Genomic DNA, 26,963 nt, shown 5'->3' with positions numbered 1-26,963 from the left:
TTTTTGTGCAACACAGTGTGCTTGGAATGTAATAATTGTAATTGTCTTTTGAATTATTGTTAAACTGCTGATATACTTCACCACTCTGTGCTTATTGTAATGTTTGCCACGTTCCAACAGCACCTTTGTGACAGAGGTTGATTAATGCTGAAATGCCCAGATTGGCCTATTCCTGATTTATCAGCTGAATGTTGAGATGTATTTCCTCCATGACAGCACTATTTGCGTCGTCCTTGATTTCTTCTGCCTTTGTTTTCTGGCATGTCTACATTAAAAAAAAAATAATTTAGGAAGAATTCAAAATAAGTTATATTTTGTTCTAAAGTTTGGTGTATTTACTGTTGGTTACATTTGCAAGCCAAGCTCTAGCCTGTGGAGAAGTGACATCATTTTTGAGTGGATGCAGCCCACAACAATTTCCACTGGGAGTAGCACATCCTCCTTGGTGTAGGTCAGTTTTTCTAAGTTAAGATTTTTCGTTCCAGCATAGGAAATCATTTCACCACAAATTTAAATCTTGTAGATCTTTGGGATTCAAAAGAAAAAAACAACAAGAAATCATTTCAACTGTAATGGAGAATAAAAAAAACCCTGCTTTTGAGCTTGACTTTGCTTGATCACATTTGCTGTTGTTTTCAGCTGTGTTTAGTTCTTACAAAACAAAACAAAGCAAAACAAAACAAAAAAAAGTTGCCCCTTTTGAAATGTTTCCTAAAGGCTTTTTTGTTAATACTGATTTCTGAAGAAAGCTAGTTTTCCTTGGTCTCAAAATACCCACAACAGTAAATGTCCTGCTATCAGAAATGCTTTTGTCAAAAGGCAAAGAAGGCAAGGTTGAAATTTCTTGTGAGCAATTGCTTCTTGGGAAGATTTATTTGCTGATAAGAGAAGCATCCCAATGAAACTTGGAATAAAATGATGCTACTATAGACATCCTGGTCAAGTTTTTTTTGCAACTGTGGGTGGTGAATCAGAAGTAAGCTTTTAGTCTAAATTGATTCAGTGACTTTTACCTGTGTTGTGTTGTCATGGAGAATTTTAATATTAAGTCCAGCTTAATTATACATCAGAAAATTAGAAACATAAAAGTGTTCTCTTCCTTTTTGCAACATTCATCATATTGTTGTTCTGTTAGAATAACTTACATCTGTTCTTTTATGGTTCTTCCCTCTTTTATGTTGCACATAATTACGAGGTGCCTTTTTTACGCTGACATGTACCATCACTGAAGATTTTGATAGGCTATGAATAAATTCAGGAGATGCCTGTTAATGCAAATGTGACTCACATTCATTCTTATTCAGATCTTTACTTATAGGACAGAGCTGTGCATTGTGACAAATTCTGCCTTCAGGTACATGGGTATAAGTTAACTCTCACCGACTTCAGTGTCACTGAGTCACACCCACACATCTCAGAGCTGAAATGGGTCTCTTTTCTTTATGTTCAAAGTTTTGTCCTGCCCAGTTCAGGGTTAGAATGAGTTTGTTTGTTTTTTAATCCTATCAGCAGATCTTCTTTTTCAGCAGAATGGGTCCTAAGATTTAGAACCAAGAAAACCACCCATCAGTTCGAAAACATTCATTGTAACACGCTAATCCTATTTACTCCTGATGGCTTTGTTTCTTAGATTCTTTATTTTTTCTGCTCAGTGAATTTTCTGCTCCTTGAATTAAACGTAATAATTAAGGTCTTTAAGCAGAACTTCCTCCATTGAGGCCAAATCCATGCATTTAGATAAATCAGCTAACCAGAAAAAGCCAGAAACTGAATTTGTTCCCCATTTTTGCTGGTTTTTACTTACATGTGCCCTTGACTGGCATGGTGGAAATGGAGAACATATTTAGATGTGTGGAGCATTCTTAACATTCAGTGTAGAAAAATGTTTCAAAAGGCTCCTAGGTTGCTATGAAACCACGAGTACTGATCTCAAATAAATGCCTTTGTCAGCCATCGTAAATGATCTTCCTCTGCATACTGAGGACATGGGACATTGCTCATCACATGTGTCTGGTGTCATCAGTCTTTTGGGGGAAAATTCTCTGAGCTTACAAATAGAAATAAAACACTTTGCTTGCCAATAAGGGGTGGAGGGACATGACAGACCTTCAGGAAGTCCCTTGTTCTGCCCTCACATACTCTCTGCCTCTAACACTACAAGGGATTTCCTTTAAATAAATCCAGTCTGTGTTCTTCTTCCTTATTCCAGATGGACCATGACCCCCGAAACCCTGCATATATTGCCACCCAGGGCCCTCTCCCTGCTACTGTTGCTGACTTCTGGCAGGTAAGTTAAACATCTTTTTGAAAACTGAATTTATGTCACAAGTTTTCCTGTGCTTCTTGAAGTGTAATTTGTGTAAAAGTATGTTGTGCTTGAGTCACTGTAGGTGGAATAACCTTAATTCACATGCCTTTTTAAAATCTAGTACATGGATATTCAAGCCATTTATGTGTAATACAAGACCTGCTAAGGAATGGTTTATCTGAAAATTATGCTGAGAACCTTTGGGCAAAGTATTCATATTTTAGTGCCTGGTCTCTGTAACTAAATTGCTGCCAGGGATTCAGTGATATTCAGAAGGCCTGAAAAGTGTCACCAGAATTCATTGTCATTCTCCAGATCAGAAAGGACCTAACACCAAGTGCCATGAATTTTCCATTGAAATCTATTCCACACATGTCCCAGTTCTCCAATATGCTTCAATCCTTATGCATTTCCCCTGCCACAGGCAGTTAGGACCCAGCTGCATAAATTTAAGTAGAGGCAGAATTCTTTGCAGAATTGGGACTAAATGGAGTAGTTATTGATGCACAGTTAGGAGCTTTGCATGCAGGTGTTTTAGTGCTGGTGCAGCTCTCAGGTTTGGACCAACACACATTGCCGGGGTAGATGTGTGTGATGGTGTGATGGATACAAGGGTTAGATATTCCTTTGGAAGTACAGAACTGTGTCTGAAAGTATACAGAAGCTGCCTGGGGAGGAGGCCAGCTGGGGCTTATTATCAACATGAACATATGCTTTTATTTTTTGTTTTGCATTATGAATTTAGAAGTTTTTGTTCTGAGGATAAGAGACTGTCTGTGTGACAATTTCAGAAGTGTCATTGTATTTTAGGAGCTTGCATCTGTTGAAATCATCTCTTCATCTGCATCACTTGACCTATCCTTAGAAATTATTAACTGATCCCTATTGAAGACTCTTTTCATGTCACGATTTTTCTGATGAGTAATCAGGACTTTTTCAGAAAAGTTGTTGAATTGTGGGTGCATGGATATCAAAGTGCTCAGTCCAAGATATTTTGGGACTGTTTTCTAGAAGGGCAGAGCAAATGCTTTCTGCTTGAAGTCAGGTGGACTTTTGGTCTGGCTTGAATTTTCAAGTAGCTTGTGATTTTTGTCTTCACTGTTTGGTAATTAGCTAGAATTGAGAAGACTGATCTTTTTTGCTTGGCACATGGGTTCATTCTAACAGGCATGATACTTGAAAATGTATTTGTTAAGTTACACATGCAAAATCAAATAGTATGTTAGCTATTCTTTAATTACATTTTATTATTTCTATGGCTCAGGTTTTTAATTGTTTATTTTTTCATATTTGTACATCTATATTGTGTGTACTTTGACCTGTAAATGCCCCTTTACATGTTGAAGAATAAATGTTCTCATTTTTAAATATGGCATTTAAGAAGCCCACTTTAAGTAAGCGTTGCAGAAATCAAAATTAATCATACAAGCATAGTATAAAGAATATCTTTTTTTCTTCTCCCACTTTGGTTTGAAAAGTTAGGAACCTTGTTTGCCTGGTCACAGAGACTTCAACTTTGTTTCCTTGTTCTGTGGTGCAATCTTCTTCATTCTACTTCATACTTAAAAGATCTTTCTTTACTTTCTTTCCTCATGCTATGTTGTGTGGAAGAGTCTTCACTTTCCTTCTGCTCCTTTTGCTGTTTCTCTTCCAATAATCCATCAGTGAAAGTTCACTCCAGCTCCCCACCAGATTTGCTATAAATGTCTCCTCATTCCACAGCTGTTTGGGAGCCGTGGTTCAGCTTTGGTTTGAGTGTGGTTGTGTGCATTTCTGATGTGATGCTCTTTTACTATTTCTTCTGTTAGGTTCTATAGAAAAGGTGGGTTTTGACATTTATTTTGATGATGTCTATCGCTTCAGCATAACAATCTACCTATGCCAGTGTCCTGGTTTGGTCCATGACCCACTTTTCTTAAACTTCCTGCAGATCACAATTCAGTGTGCCAGTTCTTGTCCCAAACGTTTTACACAGCCCAGGGTGTCAACCAGACATAATAAACAGGCTAAGAGAGATGAGCTCCTTGCAGAACACTGCATCCACAACCACTGAAATGAAGAAGATCCAGTGTACAAGTCAAAAACTATGGCTTGAACATGTTGCAGTTTATGCCCAGTTGCAGGAGAAAAGTTAATTTCTATTTTCACCTAATTGTGCCTATTTTAATGTAAAGCATAGGAAACCTGAGCTTGCTATGGAAAATAGTCTTAACTGCTGTCAGGGCACAATCAGTTGATATTTACTTGAATGCAGTTTTCTGTAGTTTATGGTGCTTCCATGATGCTGCCACCAGGGATTGTTTAATGATTCAATTATTCATTCCTGATACATCTTCTCAGTGGTTCTCCTCCCTCTCCCTCCTCCACTTAATGCCAGCTGTTGCAGAGTTGCATTGCTGTTTTCCCCTTTTTGTGCTCAGTGAAGCAGTTTTCTGACTGATGGTGAGAAGAGCAACTGACTCCAGAGAGATCTGGGACTGTTCTGCTGTTCCTTGTCTAAATGCACAATGTCATGCTTTAGCAAGTCCATCAGAAACTCTTGGAGCTTGACATCACCTTCCATGGCAATATTTGCTGGATGTATTGCTTCCTATTTTTGCAGAGATTTGGCTGCTGAGATTCCCAGCAGTCAGGGTGCACAGTGGGCATCAGCCACTTCGTTGTGTCTTGGCTGAAAGGTTGCCCCAGCAAGAACCTGCTGTAATTGTTTCTACTCCTGAAGGCTTTTCAAGCTGACTTCTAGAAAACTCTTGTCTACAGAGCATTTGTTTTACTTGAAAGTGTAAGGCAACTTTCTTGGCATTCACAGCACAGCTGATATCCACAATGAGAGCCAAACTGCTTCTGATCTGTGCTGATTGTCTGCATTTCATGCTCTTACTCCAGATATAGTTTCTAAACCAGCTTTCTCTTAAGCTTTCATTATATTCTCTCACCAGTCAGTGACTACCTCTACAGTAGCAAGCAGTCTGGCCTGCTATGAATGGATTTGTGGAATGTCACAATACTTTGTAGGTTTTACCAAACAGATAATTTAGTTTTGGGCAATCTTTTTTTTTCTAGTTTCACTGGCAGGCCCCTCTAAAACCTGTTATGTTGATCCAGTGCCCAGTATTTTAGTGCAAGTGCTGTTAGACACTTTGCAAACAAATTCCCATTTACTGTATTCAAGTTGCCCAGATCCAAGCAAAGATCATAGTTAGCTCAGTGCCTTTGCTTTCTCAAACTAGGCAGAGCTTTTTCATCCAGCATTGATGATGCTTGGTCAATGCTCATGTGGTTTAGCATTCTTAGTACAGGCGAGGTCTTAAGCTGCACCAAGAAAAATATAGCTTGGATATTAGGAAAAAGTTTTTTACAGAAAGGGTGATAAAGTACTGGAATGGTTTCCCCAGGGAGGTGGTGAAGTCACCATCCATGGATGTGTTTAAAAAAAGACTGGATATGGCACTCGGTGCCATGGTTTAGTTGAAGTGTTAGGATGTGAGTTGGACTTTCTTAAAGGTCTCTTCCAACCTGGTGATTCTGTGCATTCTGTGTGATCCAAGCCTAGTACCACTATGGAATTGAGAGGCACCAGTTCCATTGATCTCACTAGTGACCACTTCTTGGAAGATTATGTCTTTTTGGTAGGGTGGAGAAGAGCAGGTATCATTCTTCAGTACCATTTAACTTGAGCCACTAGACTTGGCCATCAGTCTCAGAATTTTCTGTAGAACTTTCTATTCATTTGGGTTTCCAAGCTGACCTGAGAGATCAGCTTGACAGAGGTTTTTCTTTCAAAGGCAGAATGTTTGAACTGGAGATGGTCCAAATGCCTGGATATTGGTTATTTTCACATGGTGTTTGAATTTGTATGTGTTGTAAGAAAAATAATGATGAGAAGGCAATAGTCTTATACTGACTCTTCTAATGGCAAAAAGCCTCCACGGTTATCTGCGTCCCTCCGGTTTACTTCTCCAGCTCCTTAGATTTTTGGCATAGCTTCTGTAAGTCAGCAAGTGCCAAGTTAGTTCCAACTTTACCTGTTTCTTTGAAAACTTTCTAGCCTGCAGGAGTTGTGTTGTCAGTCATCTCATTGATCTGTTTTGCCACAGGGCTTCTTAATCTGTCTGGATGCTCTGTGTTTGCGGCTCAAGCAGAGATTTCATCTCTACCCGCTTGTCATCTCTTGGACCACTCTGGAAATTTTCCAGCCACTACTTTAATTAATTTTGAAAAGCCTCCAGCTGATTTAAGTCTTCTTTTAATTTTATCTGGTCTTGTTTTCTTCTTTTACCAATTACTATTTCTGACAAATACATCCTTCATTGATTCTATTCTTGTTCAGTGGGAATTCCACCTCACAATTCCCTTTCTCAAAAACTGGAAGACTGTCCTCACATGGTATTAATCCATTTTTACCTGAGTGGTTAAACAATTTGTCAGGTCTCTGGGTTGTTTTCTTCTCAGCTGGAAAGAAAATTCATCCTCAGGACAGGGTTTTGCTTTGATAGAGTTCCATTTTATTTACAAAGAAAGAACAGAGTTTTATTTCCTTGAACAAAGACAGAATCAAATAACAGTCAATAACTTCTATTTTCCAAACCTCATTCACCCAGTGTTTTACCCCCAACCTCTCTTTCAGCTTATCTTCTACCAGGATCACAATGCTAGTTTGTTGAGCTGTGCTGGTGGTTTCTTTATTCCTTTTACACATTTATGCTGCTTATCAGAATTAATCATCTTGCCTTGATTAATGCTCTCTCTCTGCATTAAGGATATCAGTTTCTAGAGAAAACTTGCGGGTCCATATGCTTCATGTTTCTCTTGTTTTTGATGATAACTTCTGTAATTTCAGTTATCAGGCTTCATAAAAGAGTTTGCTTGTTTCTTACATTTATCTTGAATGAAAGGTGATGATTTTGTCCAGCAGCTTCAGTGAGATTTCACTCAGCTCTTTCACATAGCGCTATTAAAATTCAACATCTCTTTGAACATAATTCAAAAGAAAGAGGATGTGGAACATTTCTGATCTATAACAAGTTTTCGCAGCAGGAGTTCCATGTTGTGAATAATTCTGGAGGCATGAAATTTTATTATTTTCAGTATGTGCTGGGTTATAATTCCACAAAATATTTGACATGAAGTACATGTCTTAACTTGCAAAGTATTCTAAGAAGCAAGGGATGATAATATGCAAGAAACTATTTCTAAGAGTCAGGGTACTTAGAACCAGCTGTCCTTTCACTGAAAAATTGTTCTTAATTATTCTGGTTTTATAAATTGCATGTCTGCTAAGGTTCATCATCTCCAAATGAACATTTCTGTAGGAGGCCATAAATTTTCCCTCTGAAAAATACCCCATACCATGTCTTTTTTTCATAAATCTACCCACGTTTGCCCTCCTTTCCCCTCCTTCTTTTTTGGAGGGAAGTACATTTTCATGTTTTTTTATTTTACCGCATTAAGCAAAATAGGGGGAGGGAACAAGCACTTCCTGCCATGCTTTATTTGCCTTGGAAAGTGAAGTAATATGTGATATATATACTTCTGTAAGCATTTGTTGTGCTCTTGTGATGTCCTTCCTCCATAAATAACATAATTAATCATTATCTGAACATTATAGAAGTTCTGCAGAAGGGGTAGAGAAATATGAGTTTTGTCATTTTGCAAATGCTGGGGGAGGTACCGTGCCCTAAGTCACCTAGTGACCTAAGTCATGAGAGTAAGTTAAATACAGTCCACATTTGTAGTGGACACACTCGTAGTTCAGACCAGAAAACTCCATGGGATGTTTTGCCTAAACAGATCTGCAGCTCAGGCTAAATAGATCCCCCAATGCCTCAGTGTGGCAAGGGTGACAGGGCAGACACCACTCATGAGCAGCACCAAGTCAGACAGGAGGTGGAAGGCAGACTTCAAGTGCTGCCCCTTTGTGGTTGGGGTGCTCCTCTAGGAAGCAAGGAAAAGCTTCATCATCCTCCACATTCTGAGTCAAACCCATGCTTTTCCTCACCCCATCTTGCCTCCACTACTTGTCAGTACATGAAATAGTCTTGAAACTGGAAATCCTCTTTAGCCTTGTTGTTAATGCTGCCTGTCTCTTGATGACAAACAGAGAAACACCTCACTGGAGGGGAGGTTTGCACTGTTGTGGCTGTAGTGACTGGGGAAGCCTCATCTCTGTTCCCTTGATTATTTTTTACTTTTATTGCCAGACTGTTAAATGTAAAGTGCAGCAGGGCTCCCAAGAGTAAAGTCCATAGCTCTAACAGGAGCCAGACAGTTCAACTGCCATTTGCTTTTTGTTGCCCCAGTCCTGCATTTCTTAATCTAAAATTATTTTTACTTTTCTCTACCCCTGTTCAGGAGTAAGTTATCAGCATCAGTCAGAAAAACTGACTGTCGGTTTCCTCCCAGATCCCAATGGCATATTAAGAATTGATTCCTGAATCACAGTCTTGAAGACATGATAAATTTTTGCATGTCTAATCAGCAACATTTGCTTCTTTCTTCCAGTTTTGGAATTCAGCAAAAGAAATACAGAATACTGTCAGTTGACTGTTTCCTCTGTAAAAAGGATTAGTAATCAGTAGTCTCCAAGGGCAAATCCCAGTAGCAGGAGACCATGTCCCCATAGCTGAATGAGTCTTCCAGCAAAATCAGTGTTCCAAACCCATGGGCTGAGTAGGAACAACTGTACCAAACCTTTGTCTGCTCTAAATGCTGGTTTCTGTGCTCCCAGTTCAGCACATTTTGTGAGTGCTGAAATTAATTTACAGATTAAATTATTCTTCTGCATTTTGTTCTGTGCAGACACAGTGCTTTCAAGCAGTTGTGATTCCCAAGTTTTATTTTCTTTGCCTGGAATGGGACTTCCTGCATGTCTAATCAGTTCTCACCTTCAGAAAGAAGAGCAGATGAAAACCAACAGAAAGCAATTCAATGTGTAAAATATGCATATTTTAATTTAATAAAGGAAAAACAGCAAGGGAGACATAGGCACAGAACAGTAGCCCCTAGAGCTCTAGTAACTTGTCAAGCCATGAGAAATAAATATAGCATTAGAAATTCCATAAGCGTTCAGTGAAGGAGTCTGCTTTTACCACACTCCCTCTAATTATGGCTCTGGTTGGAGAAGGTACTTAGAAATGGTCCCTTAAAATTTGTATCCCTTTATTGTTTAGTTTCCACATTTTCAATACTAAAGGAAAAGGTAATTTCTGATGATTTTGGTGCACCTTTGCTCCTTAATGTGGTTTTGTCAGCAGTGCAGCTCTAAACAGAGCTCATATTTAAATTATTTAATAATAAGTCTTGTTAGGAGTCTACTGAGAAGAATAAGAGCAGTTTATGTCTCTATGAGAAAGCAGGAAGAGAAATTACTGCAGCACATACAGACATCTTGAATTTGCCTTTCCCTATGACTTCCAAACAAGTGTTGCTAAAACAGCAGGGGATACAATACAACTGTGTATTTAACTGTGTATTTATATATGATCCTCTCTGAAGAGAATCATTTTTCCAGCTGCAGTCAGATACTTTTTTAATGAAATACAGAATTTTGACCATTAATCTTCCAACCTACAGATTTGCTTAACAGTCAGGCACAGTTATGATTTTGCAAATGGCAATTCCCACCTTGCCAGATTTGACCCATTTCATATTAAAATTATCTCATTTGCAAACAAAATATTTCACAAAAAAAGTTTGTATGACTTTCTGACTGGAATGCATTGTGACGCTCTAGTTGGTAATAAAAATCTAAATTCAACCCAATTTTTTCCTTTAGTTAAAAGATCACCATTTTTTTTAAAGCTTGAAAGACATCACAGTTAATTATTTTCGCAATATCTAATGGGATGGATATTATCTGATGCAGCAAGGGTTAGCACCTCGCTTTGTTGTTTTTTTAGGAGTCCTGTTTATACATATTGAGTTTTGATTATCCTTAGAAATTATTTGGGTTCTCTTTGCTGGTTCATCTGCTTTTCCAAGTCTTTGCATTTACCAGTTATACCAATTGTATGGGGAGCCAAAAAGACTGAAAAGGTAAATTCTGTAGTTTGCTGGAGGTCTCTCTCAGAGAGCAGCTGGTGTGATTTGCAGGTTATATTTAGTGAACTGGCTGAATTTAACTGATCATCCCATCATTTTCTACTTTTAAATCATTGCATTTTAGAAACTTCTCTACTAGTCTCCATTAAATTAAGAGTGTCTGGGCAGAGCTCCTATCTTGTCATTTCCCCATCACAAAAATGACAGAAATGACTGAAAAAGGAGTTTGGGGAGAATCATTTATTATAAAAAGAAGCTTCAAAGTGATGAAGTGTCTGAAAAAGAAAAGGAGGTTCATATTAACCATTTTATTTACAAGCTAGTAAACAAGGACATTTTAAAGTATAAGCTATCAAAAACTGATGTTTTATCAGATTTATGGCATTGTTGTAACACTGGTTCTGCTATTTGTGACTTTGTTTTTCTCATTACATGAAAAACCAATTCTGTGCTCCTTTTCAAGTAATTCTTACTAAATATAATTCATCCCAATGTGGAAGCCCTTTATATGGGGCTGGCAATGCTTGATAACCACAGCATGAGGTCTCTACACTTGGTGGATTTCATCAACAGGGAATTCTGAGGATCACAATGCTCTGCTCATTTTGGGTTGTAGGATTCAGCCTTTAATTTGCAGCAAATGGAACAGGATGGTGTTATCCTTGTCCAAGAAGTGTTCTGAGAATGATGCATACAGCAGAACCTCATTAAAGATCATTAACATGTTACTCTCTAGGCCTACGGGCTGAAGGTGGACATGTCACACAAAATCGTGCAGTGTCCTCCCTTTTCAGCAAAGAATGCACTGCAGGCTCTGCAGTGAGCTCCTGGACAGAACTCAGGCTTTATTGCTCCCATTCAACATTTCTTCTTCTGCTGAAAGTATTACCATGAATTACGAACATGAGCCTGCCTGTGCTAAATGACTGAAATAAAATTAGATTTATATATTGCAAATATATACATGTGTATATTATGTGTTGTATGTATATAAATATATTTAGTTTTTGTAGAAACTTGAAGTCTAGGGCTTAATTTTGCTTAAATTTGCTCTACACAAAAAGAAAAACCTCTGCCCTGAGGACCTGATGTTCTCTTTATTCTTTTATCACATTGTGCAAGCATACAAAGTTCAGAAATATGTGAATTAGTGCACGTTTGCAGTTGAACTTCTTTCTCCATTCTCCAAGGCCAGCTGAAATGTCTCTTTGGCACTTCTTCAGAGGCTGTGCTGGGATTGTGCAGACCAGGTCTGGGCTACCTGTTCTTTCTTTACCAAGACACATTCTTGGGGCCACTTTGTACTTTATGGATGTGTCTGGACACTGAGCACAGCCAAGTGTGAAGTGCTGGTGGATGCATCTTCTGAAAACCCCAACAATTGCTTAAAGATGGGGAGTGTAAAACTCTGTGAACTGCCTTTGACTCATCCTGCTTCCAAGTTATTTGGAAATATATGGTAATAAATATCAGGCTGATGGTCTTATATTTAAATTAGCAAGGAAACAATGAAAATGCTGTAGTCCTTCAGTCACAGGTGGTGAGCCTTAGTGAAAATCCCATCTCAATGGTAAGCACAGGAGATGCAGGGACAGTTACTTGTAACAGGAATGAAGGCACTACACTGTATTGCCTTCTTGATTTAGTAGATTTGACTTCTACTTTTCACACAATGACCTAAAAGAAATATTACACCCCAGAGTAACTTTGAAATTGTTTGTTTAAATTAACTTTCATTTGGATTTATGCTTAATGAAATCTTCAGAGATGCAGACAGCCCCTCTCTAATGAAATGCTCTGTCTTTGAACCAATGAACAGGGTTGCCAAACTGTAAGGATTCCTCTCTAAATGAGTGGGCTTTTATAATGTTACACTTGGGTGGCACAAGCAGAGTGCTCGATGATTAGTTTATGGTCTAGATCATTGTATTTTTATTACACTCATAAAAACTGTGTTTCTCCTCATTTTCGTAATGGCTTCAATGAGCTTCTATACCTTCTAGAGGCACATTAAATCGTTATGTGATGAAAGTACTGATTTAGTGGGGCTAGTTTTAAAGTAAGATGCATGTTTTGAATTCTTATCTTAGTCTGATTGCTGGCTGAAAAAGGTGGAACTATTTTAGAATGAAAGAAATCTGTATCATCTTCCTTACATATAAAGAAGGTTTCCAGCTGTGGCCTGAAACAAATGCAGTACAAAAAAGATACAAATGATAAATATACATCTGTCTGTAAAGTGTCTATAATTTTAAAGTATGTTTAAATGGTTTCGTGGCATTGTGAGATTTTAAAGTGAGGAGGAGGAAATTACAGACATTTTTATTTAAAAACCCTTTTTGAAGGGGTTAAAAAAAAAGATTATTCTTAAATTCCACTGTAATTTTTTTACTCCACTTCTTTTCAAAATGATAAATAACCCTATTCTCTGTAAACCCTAGATTCATTTCTCTAAATAATTCTCAGCCGGTTTTAAAAGTAGTTTTAATTATGTTGCAAAATGAAAAAAGGGAAGAAAAACGTTATTTGTTTCTCTATATGCAAGCTATTCTTAAAAGAGAAGACAACATCATTATCCATGAATGGGAAACCTTTTTATTTGATATGTAATTTAAAAAATAATCCTTGAATTGAATGTATCATCTCCTCTTTGCACAGTTTAGACAAAGGCCTTTTTTGTTGACAAAATTTACATGTCAATACAGTTGCTTATAAATATTTCTGTGAAATAAACATAACCCTTCACAAAAAGAGCAGTTTACTCTTCATTTAGTAATTTTATATGCTAGCAAAAGACAATGAAAGTTGTATGCAAATATAACATCAATGTACAGCTTAATAATAACAGTTTTTAGTGATTATACTGCTTGGTATTAATTCATAGGAGCCTTTTTGTTCAGTCATGGGCTGTGTTTGGAACAGAGATATGCCAGACCAGAGCATCTCTGCTTGTTTGCTGTTTGTGAGAGACATCCACAAATCCTTTAGTTGAGGATGTGCTTGATTCTTGAATCCTACTCTGTGGCTTGTCTAAATTATTAAGTGATCATGCTGACAGCGAAGATACTCTGTTTTCCTCTGTTTTTGTACCTGTGCTCTGTGAGTGCACTGTCTGCAGCACAAGTTGGACTTTCATTCTACCTCCAGGAAAAAAAAAAAAGGAGAAAACAGAACTAGAAAAGAGAAAGGAGAAGGGGAGGGGAAAAAATGAAAGAAAAATGAAATAGAAAAGAGAGAAAGAGAAAGGAAAATAAAAAGAAAAATTTTTAAAAAGGAAAAGGGAAGAAAGAAGACAAAGGAAAGCTGGAAGGGAAGAAAGAAGGGAAAAGAAAGTAATGCACATTTGCAACGAATCTTTTATAAATGTGCATTTGGAGGGACAACTTCTCCATCCAAAATGTTCCTCGAAAAACAGATTTGCTTTGAATTTTCCCTGCCTTTTCTTCATTACTGTTGTTCAGATGCAACTTTTATGATTGTTTCAGCAATGCAGTGCTTTATTGGCTTTAGCTACTTGGCAAAGTGAAAAAAGACATGGGGTTGAGAACACAAACAGGTTTCGGTACATGTGACTTTAGTAGATCTGTGCTGCTTCAGTGTTAAATATCAAATCTTAAATAGATGGGTGTTCTGCAAGCACCACTCAGTGTTCCTTCAGTGGATCTAAAAGTTTGCCAGAAAAGCAGTTGAACATGGTACCGGGAGCAAGGAGAGATTTTGGGGATGACCTGAATTGAAATCGCAGGAAATTCTTTAATATTTCATGGACGCCTGCAAAATATGGTGCCAGTTTATTCAGGGATTTGAAAGCAGCTGCAGAGTAAAAGTGTCTAATGAAAATGAAATAAATTTCCTGTGAATGGAATAAATTTTGATTGTGTGTCTGAGTGCAGTAATTATACATGTCACGCAGTAATTAGGCAGTCACAATGTGGCCACGGTGTCTTTCTTTGTCTGCAGATGGTCTGGGAGAACGGCTGTGTCGTTATTGTCATGCTGACACCCCTCGTGGAAAACGGAGTCAAGCAGTGCTACCACTATTGGCCGGACGAAGGGTCAAACCTCTACCACATCTACGAGGTACCTGCACAAAAATTCTGGTTGCAAACGTGACAGTAAGTGCTGGTTCCATCCAGGGCAGAAGGATGCTGGAGATGTTTTAACCCAGAGGTCGAGCTGCGGACTCTGAAATTCTCCTGGTGCGCCTTCGGGTAGTTCTGCGTTTGCAAAAAAAATTGGAGTGCAGCTTTAACAGCAAGGTGGTTTCCACCGAGTAAAGTATAGTAAATAATGAGTGAAATATTGCAGTATTAAAAAGGACAATAATGTTTGCATTTTGAATGGTTTTGCAAGTGGTTGATATATGAAAGCGTGTATTTATGTTTTATAGGAAAATAGTATTTTTAGAGCTAGTGGATTTTGCCTTAGGACAGCCATATGTAAATCTTTGTAGAAAAAAACCTCTATATTGCTGTAGTAATTAATCCTATCTATTTTTATCTCTTGCCTCAGTCACAACAACAAATATATATTTTTATTTTCTGCTTTGCATTTCTAGCCCAAAATATCATATCACGAGTTATGTTGCAATGCAACATTGACAACGACTGTCAGATTTTTCCAGTGGTCCAGCTGTGTAGAGGAAGAAAATAATACCACAATGCCAAATACAAAGAAATGTGGAGAAACTGTGAAGAAATGCTGTTATTTAAACTAAAATGGGAATAAAGTCATTTTCTGAAAAGATGAGCTCTGCAAATAAGCTACATTTTTTTAATCTTATTTTTCTTCATAGCAAAAGAAACTGAATTTTTACTTCTCATGTGAATTCAACTCAGATTTTTAAGACCTCTCAGAGTGGGCTGGGCAATGCATTTGTGGACATTTCTGAAAAGAAAGGAACTGCCAGTCTAACACATTTTCAATACAAAATATCTTTTGTATTCACGTAATGTTATAAAGATTTAATTCAGTGAATTTTTCTTTTGCATGAAAATTGTCAAGATTGTCAATGGAAGAGCAATGGCAGCTAACCCCTTTCTGACAGCTACATTGATTGCCAAATGATTTTTTTTTTCCCTCCATACTGGCCAATTTGCTAATAAAAATAAAATTTTCATGCAATTCCTTCATCCCAGAAATCTTACTCGTGCAATCCCGGAGGCGTGACTTGCAACCAGAATTGCTGATCTCCGTTTGTTCCTTCCTGTGGGTGTGTAGGTAAATCTTGTCTCTGAGCACATCTGGTGCGAGGATTTCCTCGTGAGGAGCTTCTACCTGAAGAACCTGCAGACCAACGAGACCCGCACAGTGACCCAGTTCCACTTCCTCAGCTGGAACGACCAGAGGGCTCCGGCTTCCACCAGATCCCTTCTGGATTTCCGCAGGTAAAGCACAAAGTATGGCGCTTCTTCTAAGACCATATGGGTCTGAGGAACTAGGGCTTTTTTTCTCCTTTAAAGATTTTTGGGTTGAAAGGGGGCTCCTCAGCCTGTGATGCCACAATGCTAAACTAAGAGAAATATCTTCGCTAGGTTGATGTTTTTAGTGTTGCCTCACACAGAGATGTTGCCTGGGTTTAAGACATATTCATTTCACATTTAGAGATCAATACCTTACCTCCCTTTGTATAATCTCAGTGCTTATGTACTTCTTTGTTTTTCAAATATTTATTCATTTCTGCAACTTCCAGGCTTTTTGTGTGGCTCCCCCAAGATCCTTATATCAGGACTCTCACAAGTAAATTAGGAAGTGTGAGCTTTAAAAAAAGAATCACAATGGAGTCATATGGCAATAGCATCATTCCCATGGTACCATTTGCTCATAAGGATCCAACAGTGAGGTCTGCAGACCTTTGGCTGCAGGAAGGTGGAAGCTTGAGGAAGCAGATGAAAATGTTGACAAAGCATACCCTTTGGAACTTTAAAGAAAGTCAGTGTGGCTTTAAAATACAAATATACAAAGGCAAAAGCTCTGAAAGTCCTCGCCACCTTCTCTAATGTTTGCTGTGCCTATCTAAATTTTAATTTGAAAATTAAAGCCATGCATGATAAATACTGGAGCGAAATAATCTTCATTTGATTGCAAACCGTGCCCAGTGCATCACGTGTAGGTGTTAGTGTGTACCAGCTAATCCACAGCGACGCGCTTATGACTAATGAAAAGAATCTCCAGGAGGTTTGGGGAGTTGGTGCTCCATCCGCCAGCGGCCTGTGGGATCACATGTTGTTCTCTCTGCTCTACAATATTATCTACAACCCCCCAGAGTGATTATATGGGGCTCAGCGCTCAAAAGATCCAAACTTGTTTCTTTCAAGGAGTGCTGGGAGCTCTGACTGATGCCAGTCGAAGTCGTGCATCTGCACCCGAGGGGAGGAGCTGGCATACAGCCATCAGGAGCTGGTTGCACAGTTGTCTGTTGGCAAAATCCTACCCTTAAAATTTAGGGCTAAATGCCACCCTTCATCTACTCAGTATTCTTGTACATATTGCAAGGCTTTTCAAAGCAGAGAGACATCTCACATGGTGCAGGTCAGGTAATGGAGTGCAGCTGCTCTGAGTCACTTGGAGGTATGGCTAGGTGAGGATGTAAGGATATACTACAGAGTCACAACACAAAAGCAGTAGTGGAGCAAGGAAGCACAGCCATGCGATGGAGTTGAAATTGTAATTGAATTTTCAAGGTTTTCTTCTCTGGGTTCAACTTTAATATGATTTTTATAGGTTGATTTCCCTTTGCTTGTGGTACCGAGGAAGTTGCCTGTAGTGAATTTTTGTAGTGAGAATTGTGACTCGGTTCCATTAAGCTGCGTGAGGCTGCAGCACAGAGCCAGTGCAGCATCCAGCTTTGCTCTTTTCAAAGTTAGTGGGAAATCTGCTAGCAATTCTAACTAGAGCATAAATGAGCCTGTACAGCCAGGACATCTGAAGCTCAGAGCACCTCGCCTCTGACTTGTTTCAGTAAGGATTGAGGTCCCTGCATGAGCTGCAGGATTAGATCTACAGTAAGTCACAGTTCACACTGCCAGGAAAGAGCCTCTTAGAGTGACATTGTGTAAGGGTTAAATAGCTGTGTGGAAGAAGTGTTGTGCAATACTTTGAAAAAGAAAAATGATAACTAGATGAGAAAAGTAGCAGAGCTGCCATTCTTTGTATTTTAAGCCAGTATGGGAATGAACCTGTTAAGATTTAATTGAATTCTGAGTGTTCATTTCACATGTATTCACAGTCCAGTGTAGGGTACTGTAATCATTTGCTACGTGCAGATTTTGTACAATGAACTCATAGTACTGAATGCATAGTAAAATTCCGCCTGAAAAGGAATTTTGGCATGCACAATAGCCTGGTCTATGAATCTCAGTTTTCTTGGTCATCTGATCTTTGGGTTGTTTTTTCTTTTTCGTTCTTTTTTAATGACAAAAAAAACTAATGCACTATTGCTAAAATAATGTATTTGGAATTCATTGATATAATACATGTTTTGCACCTGAAGCTTTCTATTGAAAGTACAGACTCTGCTGGATTACAACAGCTGAGTCATAAAGCCCCCAGAAAAATGTCTGACAGTGCTACCATACTCTTAGTAGGGTAGTGCTAGGAAGGGGCTGCTCTCATTTCTTTTAATCTTATCTATGTTTTTATGTGCATTCAGTGTGTTTGTATATATATGGATATGTGTGTATATTTATATATTCACATACATATATGAAATTAAGCATATACATAACCAACCCTCTATTTTTTTTATAATTCATCACCAAGAAAAATTGGATTCCCAAAATTACCTTGCCCAGAGTCTGTGGAAATATGGACCTAAACATTTTTATTGAAGTAAATTTTGCAAGTCTCTTTGAAAACTGAAAGCTTACCTTTCTCTTACTCCGTATCAGACAGTGATTTAGATGATTTTGCATTTAGCAGATATATTAAACCTTGCTGAATAATCTATCCTACTTCCATAACGTAGGAATAAATTGCCAAAAAGAGATTATTCTATATACTTTACAAATCTGTACAAAAGACAGTCCCTGAGAGGTGAGGCTACTACGGAAACCACTGGTCAGTTTTAAATGCTTCTGGAGTCCTAATTTCATTTTGAACAATAGACCAATCATTATTGCTCTGGACTAGCTTGTTAGTCATGCACTGATATGTGTCATTAAATATTTCTTAAGCCCAGAGGGAGCACATTTACACTTTAAAGAGGGACTGCTAAGCTAAAAGATAATTAGCATCACATGTGAGGGCTTTGCTTAAAATATATATCTATTATGCTATCACTTCTCGCTGTGTGCAATGGCATTTACTAACACTGCTCACTTTAAAAATGGACAAATTCTTATTTTGCCAGCTAATTAGCGGTTGCCAGTGTCATTTTTGTGATGTTGCAGCTAGTAATATGAGCCCAGTTGCATAGTCACAAAAGTGATCATTGGAAACTGTGACTCTGCTGCAGGGACAATGTGGGAAACCCCTTTTCTGAGCCTCTAACGACCTCTGACCTTTGCTTGCTGATGGTTTGCATGATGATTTCTTTTTCACTCAATGAGCCAAGGGTTGGTTTGTATTACTAATCATTCTTTCTAAGTTAATTCTTCCTGTATATGTATATATATATATATATAATATATATTTCTTCAACATTCAAGAACTTTGCTTACTGATGAATTTTCAGCTCACTCTCATTAGCCAGAACTAAGAATGAAATGAGATGTTGCTGCACTTCTAAATATTTTCATAAGCTATATATAGACAAAGCTATGAACCAGCTGGATTAAAACCCTTTGTTTTAATGTGTTTTCTGAAATGTGTGATAATGAAAATGTTTGAAACGCCTTCAATAAAACTGACAAACATAAGGTGTCTTTCCCTAACATGTGTCTCTGGCTGTCTGATTTACGGAGAGGTCTGATAGATTTAGATCAAGTTTGCCATTGAAATTATATTAGGACTTTGGTAGAGGGCTAGTCATAACATGCAAATATCATGTTAGTGGTGCCACGCAAGGAACAAAGGAACCACACAAGCAGAAACGGTAAATACCCCTCTGTAGTGATTAGCTTTTATTTAATACTTGAAATGGAAAAACAACTCTTTACTAATGCTCTTGATGGGGGTGGGGGGAGAGTGACCCGCTGCGAGTGGAGGAATGCAGGCTGACTGTATCAGATGTTGGTACAGGCATTTCAAATATACAATTAAAAAAAAAAAAAAAACAAACAAAATAAAAAAAGCCCCACCAAACCAGGCTTTATATCATGTAGAAGGAGCTGATCCTCAGGATATGACCATCAGGAATTGAATGGTTCATTCATGTGAAAACTCTGCTGTAGCAAGTTGTTGAAGTTTTGTTTGGTACTGCCTGCATTGAGATATATTTATGGACATAGAAATGGTCCATTTAACTTCTGAGGTCATGTGCTTCTCAATGACTTACCACTCATTTAATGAGAACATTGTTCTACTGCATTAATTACTTATATCCAGGGAATATAAATAGAGACAGAATGTCTCTGCAAGTATGATTTACATAAATAAGCAAGAGAGTAAGAATTGTGAAAAGTCCCTGAATGCAAATGTTTAAAGGGAATCCCAGCAAGAACTTCATATTGTTCTCAAGTTTGGTTAGAATCTTAAGTAACAAAAATAAGAATGTGAAAACATGGTTTCATGGGACATCACCAGTACCTCCATAGCCCTATTGGGTTGAGTTCCAGGTATCCCAACACCCTGTCAGAAGTTTAGGCATCTTCAGGCTATACTGTAAGCAGTGTTCAAAGATATGTGCATGTTTTCACAGCACAGATGTTAGTGAATAGATGAACAGCCAAGAACTAAATGATTCAGTAGGTTAGTTATGCTTTAAAATTCATAATAACATCACACCACTGTTAAATTTTAGCAGCTCCCTTTAGTTTAGTGATCAGGATCCTGTGTAACACTTACACTGAGCTGGGGACTATTAGAGCACCCTTTGGAAGCTGCCCTATGAAATTATTTTATAGGAGACCTTCTAGCTCCAGTAAACTCAAACTCATCAAATAATTTGAATGAAAGGTTTTGATTTCTTGCAGCAATGCTTTCCCATTTTAGCCTTTAGTCATCTTGCCTTGTTAACATATGTGTGCATATTTTATGGATTTTTGGCCTGTAACATTCTTGACATGCAGAATATATCCTAGAGCAAAAGAGAGAGCTTGGGATTTTGGTGTTTGTAAGGCAATTTAAATAGATTTAAACCAATTTTGTGGGCTCTATTCTTAGACTGAGTATCTTGGTTTGCTTCAGCACTAGTTAATTTCTTCATTGAATTTACACATCAGCTAACCTGTTCTGTGGTTATATTCTATTGATTGATTTCACATATATTCTCATGCCACTGAAAACGTTTAACCAGGAAGCTGTCGAAGACAACAATGTGTAAATATTAAATATATAACACTTTTGCAATAGAACTAAAGCAGTAGAACCAAAGCTTACTGATGGGTTTAGTTATTTTTACTATGATAAGATTACATTTTAGAATTTTTAAGAAGCATTTCAAGAGATTTGGCATTTTGCTTTCTGGGAAGAAGTGGTGTTACAGATCAGCACACATTGTACAAAGTGTAGTGGAATGGCCTTTTTTAATTTTTTATTCAGTTTGATGACCCTTGATATTTCCTTGAGCAAGCTCATGAACTCAAAGTTTGCCTCAAAATCAAGGCATCTCAAGATAATCTTAGTTTTGGAGCTAAGAAATGAACCATTTGAGAAAATAGTTCATTTGTTTTGCCCAGACAACAGTAATAATGGAATGTTTTCTGGGGTTTCTTAGGCAGCAAACCAGAAACAAACTTTAAAGAAGATTATCTACCTAATTGCTTGTTATATTAGGAAATTATCAACCTGAGTATTCCTTCAAAGACAGTAATATTTACATTTTCTTATTGCTTATTTTTGACAGTTGGCAAAAGAAACAGTAAATAATATGCTTAATTAATTTCTTGTGTCTGTTTTATTTCAGAAAAGTAAACAAGTGCTACAGGGGTCGCTCTTGTCCAGTAGTTGTTCATTGCAGGCAAGTACAATTTCTAAAATAGCTTTAGAGAGATCTGTATGTGTAAGAATTTAATATAGATATAAACAAGGTGGGCAAATTAAAGCTTTACATGAATAACCAAACAGTGTGGTAGGCTAAAAGTTTTAAGTGTAATTCAATTGAGTTTTAATGCTATTTAATACTTAGGATGTGTTTTCATCATAAAATTATCCTTCCAGATGATGTTTTAGATGTTGAGCCATGACTTAACAACTGTATGGCCACACTTTCTAGTATAAGCAGCACTTCAATTTCATACATCTCCTTCAAAATTACAGATGTTCTTTGCATGCCCTCCCAATTTAGTCTGCTTTATTTTATTAACACTCAATTATGTTTTCTTTCTTCTTTACTTGTTTTTAGCAATCAGGGTAAGAAGAGGGCAATGTCAGGGAGTGGAAACCTGCCCAGAGATGGAGTAATTCTTTAAGCACAGACTATTTTTAGGCCTGACAATGTGATAGATGCACATGAAAGCTGTCAGGCAGTTCAGTGGCAAAGTTTACCATAATAACATTAATGTTGGGTTTTGCCATTGGGGGTTCTGACTTATTTATCAAAAATATCCTCGTAGATAATGAAGACAGAAAAAGAGCCCTGCTAAGAGGCAGGATGTTTGCCATGTGACACTTCACTGTGGAGGGGAGTGAGGAGGGAGGGGATGTGTTTCTCACGTGTGGCTCAGCCGAGTGAGGATGCAAGGAGCTGAATGCTCCAGAGGGGGCTGCTCTGCATTGCCTTCAGGAAATGTGAGAAAGGAGCAATTTAATGCACAATGAAGAGTCTTCAAATTTCTTGCTATTTCCTTACTGTGATGGATGGAAATATCTACCATGAGCTCAGGAGTTTTTGTTTTTTATTGGGCCTCATTGCTGTCTTGTCTCTCATTATTCAGCTTAACTAATAAGATTGTGTCTTTGTTCCCTTCATAGACTGAGAAAAAAAATTATTTCCACTAGCTCCTTTTCTCTAAACAGTGATCTAGTAACTGAAAGAAAAAAAATCTCTGTCTACAGAAATTAAGTTTCATAGCCTGACTGTAAACAGAATGCAATAACGTGCTTCATGCTGTTCTATTATTTTTTTCTTTCATTAATTCTTTTACACAAATTGAGCTATCAATAAAAATAATGGCTTAATTAATAAAACTACATACCAGCCTAATGGGTCACACATGCACCTTTGTAAAAATTTTGGGGAGGGAAAAGAAAAAAAGCTTTTACTTAAAGTCTTAATTATGTTTGCTAACAGCAGCTCTAAAAGAGCATCACGCTGGCAATTACACGTTGCTCTCTGAAAGGGACACAAGCTGCATTCAGATTAGGGAGCTTTGCCCCTCCTGAGGCTTGGTCTCACATCTCTGAGGAAGGGCTGTGGATACACAAAAGTTAAAGCTATTTCTTAAAATTACAAGATAATATTTCTTTCTGGTCATTGTTTCTAGGGAAGAATTAAAGAGAAAGGGACAGAGAAAAAACAAACCACTCATATATAATGAAGAAAGACTGAAGTCCTCAGTAATTAAATATTTTTTCTTGAGCAGATCTCTGCATTCCCTCTGACCACTGCGCTCGAATGCATTCTATAGCATTTTTGACTGTTCTGGAAAATGTTCTAGTCAAACTTACTCTGAGTTCTTCATCTCATATATAAGTGACTGTAAGGTCACTATATGTACACTTTTTTAATTGAAATGGTATCCTGGTTTAGGGTTTTCCACTGTTGTTCAAAATGTTTCTCTTGCATAAACACAACTTGGCTTAAAAAAATCAAAACAAAGCCCTGTTATCCATGCAGGGTAGTAGTTAATCTTCCACAACCAGCTTGTGTTTATTCAGTGCAAGCTTTCTCTCCTCTCTCAGTACCCTCCTTTAACCCCTCATTCTCTCCTCTCCCACCATGTGAAACGCTGTAACATTAAGGGCAGGTACCTTCATGTTGAGTCTAGATGCACACTGATAGGCTTTATCTTTTCTTTTACCTTTTCTGTTGGCAGCGATGGTGCGGGAAGAAGTGGAACCTACATTCTAATTGACATGGTTCTCAATAAAATGGCCAAAGGTGAGAATCGAAAGGCTTGTTACTTCCTCAGTACTGAAATATGTGCTTGTGTTGCCATGACAACAGTGGGGGAGCAATATTCACAGAAAATCTGAGAATAAATTAGAGGCAAATTGTGTACTCTTTCCTGAAGGTTCTGTAGTTTTATTTTCATACTAAACACAAATGCTTTGTGAATGAGAGGTGTGTTTGTGCTGTTGAGAAGTATTTGAATTTTTAATTTATCATTTAAAATAGTTATTACAGTTTTACAAGAGATGCCTTGGGGCTGTACAACTCTAATTTAGTGGTTACAGGATCTGGGTCCTGGGCTGTGTCGTGGCTGTTGCTCTCGTGGGTGTTACCTGCCCCACCATGACAGTCAGATGTGATTATTTTCCTTTTTGGAGCTGCCCAATGCCTCCAACACATGTAGAACTGGTGGTGCCAGACAGGACCTCGTGTCTGGCACAGATTTGTTTCTTACAAGGAAAAAGACTGTAGTGAACAGGACAGAGGACTGAAAATAAATCTCATTGCCAGTTCTGACACTCTCTATTCGATATTGAACAATGTATGTAACTCCTCTGTTTCTGAGAAGTCTCATCTGTGATACATAATTTTATGACGTGGGAAATAATCTGTCAACTAAACATAAACTTGTTTGTTAAAATGAACAATCTATAGATTCTTTAGAGATTGGGATCATTCCTTTTCTTTTTCTTGATTGGTAAATTGTTCATGGTGGGAAGTACTTGAGATACTCGGAAATAATCTTTGTTAGAACTGAACAAATTTTTAATGCTGCTACTGTCTTCAGAAGGAAGGAGGGTGAGAGTGAGCGTGTAAACCTGACCAAATAAACGAAAAGAAATTTGCCTTTATTGATTCTTAACCTGAGTTCTTAAGCCACATCTGGCATTATGCACACACGTGTATTTAATGAAAAAGGATTAGGTGTAAAAACATACTAATTTATAGAGAGAAACAATATTTAGTTCTTTGAATTCTAATCACTTTACAGCATTTGTTTAATATCTTCTAACACAGACATATTTTTATATGTAGTTTAAAAATACTCTCCATGCTTTCCAGTCATCTGCTGCTGCATCCTGAATATTCCAGTCCTCTGGGACATGGTGGTATCCGGTCCCTTTAGAAAGATTTTAGCTTTTCTTTTTTTTCTCCCCAGATTTTGTTAACATGTCTCATCAAACATGGGCTGAATTTTCTGCCCGCAAGCATCATGTGGAACTTGCCACTGATGCTAAAAGAAGTTGTATGTTTGCCTTCTCCTTTCCGCTGAAAATAAATTTTTCAGTGGGATGAGATTAGTTTTTCATGCTCGTTGGAAAATAGGTTTTTGCTCTGTGAGGGAATATGGAGATATTTCCAATGCTTGTTACTTGCCACGTGACAATCTAGACTTTAAAAATAGAAGCAATGGTGCATCGTAAAATTAGCGTGGCCCTTTGTTAAGTGTTTGTTCACTCATTTCGGCTATCAGCAGTGAGAAGCCATAATGAAAACTAGATTTAAAGTATATGCAATTTATTGGCATATAGAAGTAAATGAGGAGTATTTTCTAGCTCAAGGCTTTCTGCCACTTAAGGGAGGGTTGACTTTGTTGTAAAAGCACTGAAGAATGCCATTTATTGACTCCATTGTACCATGTAATGTCAAATTCCATTTTAAGTGTGGGCTTAGCGCTGCACAATGCCAGACAAGTCATGTGAAACTGGCCAGAGAAAGGCGTCACAGGGCTTTTTGGAGATCGGTCACCCCCATTTTGTTCTTGACCTGCTCCCCTCTGCCCGTGGGGGTGTGCGACGCGAAATCCCCTGACCTGGTGCTTTGGCTGGAGTTTAAATGAAAGATCAAAGGGCAGAGCGGGCATCTCAGCCCTGCTGAGGTGGGCCTTTCCCAGGCTGTCACACTGTGCGGCCGCCAAAGGTTTTGTTCGGGCGGGAGCCGCGGCCCAGCCTGTGCGGCCGGGGCCCTCTTTGTCTGGCCTGAGAAGCTGGAGGCCCAGGTTGAGGATCCAATGTTCATCAAATGATCAAAGGCTTGAAGCCCTGGACATGAAATCTTTCTTTCCATTTCCTTTTCTTAGAGAATGAATTGCACGAGTGGCAAAGAATGCCCTTTCCAAAGCTTTTATGTGCAGTGCGAGGGCTAACTTCAGAGTCCTTCAGCGCTGAACATAAAAATGTAAGTGCACTTTCAATCTGGGCCCAGCTGCAGGGCCAGCATCGAGGAACCCTTCTTTCAAAAAGGCTTTTAAGGATTAAGGCCTTCAGTCTTTCAAAAAAAAAAAAAAAAGCAAAAAAAAAAAAACCCAACCAAAAAAAAAACCACCACGGACTTTTAAGAATAAACTTAGAATAATTTGAGTTTCTTGTTCCATGGTCTGGTTTATTAGAAAGTAGACAATAATGCATTTTTAAATCAGAGTAAATAGAGGAGTACTTAGTTTCAGCAGTGGGAAAGTAGAAAGCAATCAATAAATACCTTGGCTCTTTAGTGGGGTCTTTAATAGGTTGGGCAAAGGAGCTCCTTTTTCATGTAATGATTTACTTCCCTGCATTCTCTTAGACAGTTAACTGTAAATGCCTTTGTCATTTACAATTTCTTCTACTGCTCATTGAATTAGTGCTAACACTTAGTCTATTAAACGCGTTATAAATTCATATCTTCTACTACCCTGCTGTTGCCAGCCCTCATATTATTTTAGATGCTGAAAACCACCAACAAGGGACCTGTTCCTAAAACCTAGAGCAGGGGAAAAGAAATCAAGTTGGGGAGGATTTTGTGTTTGATATGTGCCACATCAATTTGATGGCCCCAGCCCCTTTGAGGAAGGGAATTTTGAGGAATGAAAATTTAAAGAAGCAAAGCATCTCAGCTCAGGGCACTTGCCGGACAGTAAAAGTTGGTAATGAGGGCAGAAATGCTCCCATGGTGTACCTGGGGAGTGAATTGAGCTGGTGGAAGGATGTGCAGGAGCTCACAGGGGCACTGGGACAGATTTGCTGTTGGGGGAGGTTCTTAATGAATTTCACTGTCCTCAGTGCAGTAAATGCAATGACTGCATCTGTACCCTTATTCCCAACATCCACATGAAATAATCTGAGATACTGACATAGGCAGAGAGTAGCAGTGTCTATCCTGTGCTATCATTCCTGTGTCATGTCAGCTGGAAGTTACAATGCAAAGTAGGTCCTTTTGTTTCATTGTTCCAATAATTAATGTAGCTATTTATCATGTTGTTTATTACTATAATTCTTTTTTTCTTCCTAGCTTCATATGCTGTTGCCTTGAATGTTTGAACAAGTTGATCCTTGAGGTCCCATTCCAACCAGGTGTTCTGTGATTCTGTGATATGCAGAGACCATGATCCTATATCCATCAAGGCAATAAGAAAAATGAAACAGTGTTGAATCTGGCTTTACAGTAACACATTTTAATACTGTTGTACATGTTTTAAGACAGTTA

The 26,963-nt window shown here is 38.1% G+C and overlaps 1 protein-coding gene across 1 annotated transcript in view; it reads left to right on the top strand.

The window, feature by feature from the left end:
* PTPRN2 (protein tyrosine phosphatase receptor type N2) overlaps positions 1-26,963 on the top strand; it is a 635,829-nt gene that overhangs the window by 587,163 nt on the left and 21,703 nt on the right. The window contains exons 17-21 of the mRNA XM_036405382.2: positions 2,210-2,287; positions 14,309-14,428; positions 15,569-15,735; positions 21,354-21,407; positions 23,425-23,489. Of these exons, the coding sequence (XP_036261275.1) occupies positions 2,210-2,287; positions 14,309-14,428; positions 15,569-15,735; positions 21,354-21,407; positions 23,425-23,489 (484 nt within the window). The remainder of the gene's footprint in view (positions 1-2,209; positions 2,288-14,308; positions 14,429-15,568; positions 15,736-21,353; positions 21,408-23,424; positions 23,490-26,963) is intronic.

Source organism: Molothrus ater, chromosome 1 (assembly GCF_012460135.2).
Source record: "Molothrus ater isolate BHLD 08-10-18 breed brown headed cowbird chromosome 1, BPBGC_Mater_1.1, whole genome shotgun sequence".
Lineage (NCBI taxonomy): Eukaryota > Metazoa > Chordata > Aves > Passeriformes > Icteridae > Molothrus > Molothrus ater.
Note: the sequence above shows the minus strand (reverse complement) of the source record. Positions and strands in the feature narration are given on the sequence as shown.